Source organism: Drosophila novamexicana, unplaced genomic scaffold, assembly GCF_003285875.2.
Source record: "Drosophila novamexicana strain 15010-1031.04,08,12 unplaced genomic scaffold, DnovRS2.1 tig00000008-arrow-pilon, whole genome shotgun sequence".
NCBI lineage: Eukaryota > Metazoa > Arthropoda > Insecta > Diptera > Drosophilidae > Drosophila > Drosophila novamexicana.
In genome coordinates, this window is record NW_020824765.1 from 3,452,898 (window position 1) to 3,458,153 (window position 5,256).

A 5,256-nucleotide genomic window follows, 5' to 3' on the forward strand; every position below is an offset into this window, starting at 1 on the left:
TTCATTTCATTTCGTTTCATCACTTTAATGAAACGACGAGGATTTAACCCGCAGAAATCTTGTGGAATACTTTATGGCTGAAAGTTAAATTAAGTGCAGTTTCCGGATTTGTAGACTGCAAAGAAGGTACTCAGAAGCTAAATAGGTTTTAGTCGTTACCCCAAAGCAAATAAAGATTATTTTTAACAGACTCTAATCCCTCGACTAATGAGGTTATAAGTGAAGTAATACTTGGTTCATGTTTTGTAACTCTATAACCCAAGCTGTAAGACTCAATTCATTTAAGCAGTTCACATATTGATAAATTGATTTGAAGATTATGAGCTGCAAATGTTCCGTTCCTATATCTAATTGTTAAGATCCTTTAAGAGAACTATTATAGAAAATGTGTTAAAAATACTAAGGTTTTAATTGAAAGGAAAAAATAAACATTTGTGTAGTTTTTACCATTGCAGAAAATATACTTAAATGACTTATTTTTCACAGTTTACCTGGAAACAAAATATAAAAAAACACCCGCAAAATGGAATTCATTTATGCATTTGAAAAAATATGTAATACAAAAAACCGTTAGAATATACAGTACTCAAAAGGAGGGAAACTGAAGTTGTTCCCAAAAAAACTTCGTTTTCCAGCACTGTAAATACAAATATATAATTTGAACGGGTAATCAAAGTATACAAATAAAAAGCACAGGAAAAGAAAAAGAAGAGAAAATGCAAACCGAAAAAAACGGAACAAAATATATATAAAATTATTATTTTACTTGACTTCCTTCCGATACATAAATATTAGGACACCAGTCACTAATTTCGGAAACAGAACTAAAATTTTCAAAAATATCTAAACTTAATTTCTCTTCAAGCTATAATTCACGAGCAAGCTCTATTAAACAGTCTGAACTGTTTAACAAGCTCATCGAATGGAAATATGGGGCATTAAGGAAATCATTTTGCACAGTTTTCCGTGACTTTGGAATGCAAAGTGACATTGGAGCAGAACTAATGCGGCACAATGTGCACTGCAAGAGCCGAAGAACTGTGGAACTAAACTGAACGTCATGTCGAATTGATTTAAATTAATTGAATTTACAATTTGCTGACGCTTCGAGCTGATGCACTGCGAAGCGACGATTGATTAAGTCGAAAATTTCAAAAGTAAATCGATTTGATTCTCAATACTTTGTTGTTCATAAATGTGTAGTTCTTTGAACTGTTCATGTACCTCTGTGCGGTTGAATAATCCGGATCCAGATCCAATTAAATGCTGCTACACACGTACACGCACGCACACACACATGCATGCATTTGTGCATGTGTGCTGTAAGCTCAAAAATCCAAGTCACGCGTCTTGGTGGCAGTGAAGAGAGAAGAGCGCGCGCAAGAAAAACAAAAACAAAAACGACACGAAACGCATTTGGGAAGATGCGCGCGACGCGATTAAAAGCGGGGCCCGCTCGGGCGAGGGGCAGGCGGGTGGCTCAAGCAGGGCCAGAGACGGCGCCGCCAACACTGGCACCGACAAGTGACGTCAAAGAGCGGCTTAAATTCACTTAAACACATTAGGAGAGAGGCACTTTTGGCTTTAGCTATATTTTTCTTTGAGCCGTTTTGTTTAGCTTTATTGCTTTCCTCGTTAAATTTCAGCCTTTTTAAAAAGCTTAAGAGCACAAATGGTTGATCGACTTAATGCGCGACTACCTGCTTGTTAATTTTCTCAGCTGTTTCGTGTGTTTTTCTTGTTGCCAGAGCAAATAGAGCGAATTGTTATTGTTGTTAATATTATTGTTGTAACTATGTTGTTTTTGTTGCTGTTATTGTCGTCATTCTGTCGACTTTCGTTTTATTTCGCTTTGCAATTGTACAATTTAAACATTTTTAGATATTTATTGTAAACATCCAATAAATTGAGAGCAACGCGTCGCTTCATGGTCACTGCGGTGGTCTCTGCTCACACACACACACACACGCATATATATATATATGTACAGACACACACACGTACGATCACGATCAAAGCGATGGCGGAGCCCCCAGCCCCACGTCGGCAAGACGGGCAACGGGCAACGGGTGACGGTGTCAGGGGCCACCGCCACCAGCTGGTTGCAATTATAGCGAAGAACTGCAAGCGCGTGCAAAATTCGTACAAACTTCAATTTTTATTTGGTCAGCACGGAGAACGATGGCGGCGCCAACCTGCACTGAAATCGAGTGGCTCCCAACAGCAGGCAGCAGACAGCAGCGCTTATTCAATTGTTTGCATTAGCCTTGCACTCACGTTGGCCACTATCGCGACCACTGGCCGTCGCTTGTTGCTGCTGCTGTGCGAAATTGTTGCCAGAGCACACGCGTGTTTTGCAGTCAGCGTTAACTCGGTATACGTAATATTTTTAGAATTTCTTCTAAACGGGGGCTATAAAATTATTATTACACTGTTTCGGCACAGACGAGCGATATTTACATTTAGATTTACACGCCGAACTAGAGCTCTCAACTTACCGATGACACTATCGATACAGAAGTGTCGATAGCTTTTCGACTAACATCGAATGCGAACACAACTATCGCGATATCTGTAACTAACCAATTTCAACCCTGCATAAGGTTGACAGTTTAAAAGCTAGTAAAAAAAAAATATATATATATATATATAAAATATATTATAATATACCAATTAGAAACTGTTAAAATTTTAAGCACATGTAAGCCATGTTAAATTGCTTTTTCTTAATTTATTGAAATCAATTAGCTATGGTATCAATATCCTATCGATAGGAGAAATATCACAATATCATACTTTTCGATAATTTCCGCTCACAGAAACACCCTTAATAAATTCAAAGTATCGATATATTGATGCAGTAGTATGCATAATATCACTCAGCTGCGCGGTAAATTTGAAGTGCATTTTTAAATAAAGCTCAGCAGTTTAATGGAATAACTTTCCCTTAAAATCAATCTCCCGTAATGCTAAATGAAATTTTATGTTTTTTCTTAGCATTTATCATATTTCGGTTATTTTGAATAACCGACACAAACTATGCTGTGGGCACCCTAATCTATAACATTTACTCAAATGCTTTTAATGTGCATACAACTTTCAGGAAAAAAAATACCTTTACTAACATTGTAATTAACATAATGAATAACATAATTGAAATTTTGTTCTTAACTTTTATTATAATTATTATTAATACGATTATTTATTGCTAGACAATTACACAATAAATATTATTTCCTACCAACACATCGAATCAGACCAAACAGCTGCTCGCTGGAATAAATCAAGATTTTATTTGGCTCTGATTGTCATGTTATTTAAAATGTTAAAACAAGCGCTTGCTGTGGGCGATATATTTTCGATATATCCGTTAATCGGATGGTATCGAAAATAACCAGTGTGTACACCCTTTCATCTCTATATCGAGATGTGGAGGCTAAACGATAGACGTAGACTTTGATAAATTGCGCGCCAACTTAATAGACTATTCAAAATAAGAGCAGCCAATGTAACTTAAAAGTTTACTTATTGCAGTACGTTATACGTCAAAAAATCAAACAAAAGCAAAATTTGTTCAACAACTTGCTGCGAAATGAGAACAAAACGTTTGATTTTAACATTGTTATTGAGTGGTAAGTTTTTTTATAATTGTGATTTTACGAATTTTGTACACCTCTTTAAAAAATGTACGACAGCTTTGCTCCTACATGTAAAGGCAGTCGAAAAGGGCGTAACTGGAGACCATTTTGATATCAGTCGTATTCTTAAAGTTCTCAAGATTCCAAATGAGTACCAGATAAATGATATCACGAGAAAAACAAATGAAGACAAGACTTTCAGTTCAGTTTTACGCAAATTCAAGTCAAAAAATCGCACAAGCTCCCACTATTTTCTGAAGTTCCGCACGCATCGTGTCCATTTTACTCCAAGCAAATTTCTGAAGCGTTTTAATCGAAAAAAGCAATTCTTTCAAACACATTATCGGGTTAAATTTGATACTTTGCACATTAAGCCCCATTTAGCTGTGCTCTCTAAGGTCTCCCACATTCCAAGTCCGTTTGCGAAAAACAACTATATTGTCCTACAGGGAAAACTCCATCAGATGCTGCATGGCAAACACTTTTCGCCAAAACTGAGCGTTGTCAAGCTGATGTACGCCATAGTCGATCGATTCTGTGAGTCAACATCCACAAAGCTCCATCGATTCTGACTTAATGTGATATTTACACAGGGACTCCTCCCGCTCCAAGCTGTTGCCCCCATTGCTGTGGAAAGTCTCGCCATTAGCTTCTAGTTGGAATCAAAGTCACAATGAGGGATTGGTAATTATGAGTTGGAGACGAGCGCATGAGGGACAGTAGTTTGGTGAGACTCTGGATCTTGTATATTTTATTTACGATATTCAAAACATAACAAAACAGTAGAGAAAATCCAACAGAAAATTGGAAAAGAAGCAAAAATAATTGAGAATTAATTCGTTGAAATGTTTGTCATATCCTTTTCTAATTAGAAACTGTTTCGACTACATTTGCAAAGCTTTTCCATATGGAACTCAGAATCATCAATATTTTATTTACGATATTCAAAACATAACAAAACAGTAGAGAAAATCCAACAGAAAATCGCAAAAGAATAGAAATAAATTAAAAAAATATATTTCCAAAAAACTTGTACTATCCCTTTCTAATTGGAAACTGTTTCGACTACATTTGCAAAACTTTTCCGTTTGGAATATTTATCTTTAGTGAGACTCAGGATCATATATAGTTTATTTACGATATTCAAGCAAAACAGCAGAGAAAATCCAACAGCAGAAAATCGCAAGGAAATCAAAATAAATAAAAAAAATATATATCCAAAAAACTAGTCATATCCTTTTCTAATTAGAAACCGTTTTGACTACATTTGCAAAACTTTTTCTTTTGGAATATTTATTTTTAATACATGAATCCCTTTCAGATCTTCTGTAAGTCAACCAGTTGAAACCCAAGCTAGTCTATTATGCTCTTGGCCAAATCCAATAGTCGAAATTTGTTAACTTTATTCTTTACCGATTTAACTGAAAATCTATTCCAATTAGTCCAATTAGTCCCTCTATATTATTATTGTCCCCTCAACTTTTGTCAGAATTAGTTGCGTATCTCTAAAAAGTAAGTTCGGCTAAAATAACAATTGAAGATGCGTTGATAAGAACCGAAAAGAAACCAAATCAAATCAAGTCAGATAAAGTAAAAGTAAATAAATACGTTGATTGTA

General features: G+C 35.6%; 2 protein-coding genes across 2 annotated transcripts in view; one reads left to right on the forward strand and one right to left on the reverse strand.

The window, feature by feature from the left end:
- LOC115761741 (protein enabled homolog) overlaps positions 1–2,435 on the reverse strand; it is a 98,264-nt gene extending 95,829 nt beyond the window's left edge. The window contains exon 1 of the mRNA XM_030703645.1: positions 1,225–2,435. The gene's annotated coding sequence lies outside the window, so the exon portion shown is untranslated. The remainder of the gene's footprint in view (positions 1–1,224) is intronic.
- A 1,090-nt stretch (positions 2,436–3,525) lies between these two features.
- LOC115759834 lies at positions 3,526–4,632 on the forward strand. Its single transcript, XM_030700931.1, has 3 exons — positions 3,526–3,632; positions 3,696–4,175; positions 4,232–4,632. The coding sequence occupies exons 1-3, from the start codon at positions 3,593–3,595 to the stop codon at positions 4,285–4,287; spliced, it is 576 nt and encodes a 191-aa protein (XP_030556791.1). The 5' UTR covers positions 3,526–3,592; the 3' UTR covers positions 4,288–4,632.
- The last annotated feature ends 624 nt before the right edge of the window (positions 4,633–5,256 follow it).

What these genes read in the sequence shown, in the direction of transcription:
- LOC115759834 (XM_030700931.1), top strand. Translation starts at nt 3,593, where the DNA reads ATGAGAACAAAACGTTTGATTTTAACATTGTTATTGAGTG. An exon ending in TTTAACATTGTTATTGAGTG is followed by an intron (nt 3,633 to 3,695) that starts GTAAGTTTTTTT and finishes AATGTACGACAG; the next exon opens with CTTTGCTCCTACATGTAAAG. An exon ending in CGCCATAGTCGATCGATTCT is followed by an intron (nt 4,176 to 4,231) that starts GTGAGTCAACAT and finishes ATATTTACACAG; the next exon opens with GGACTCCTCCCGCTCCAAGC.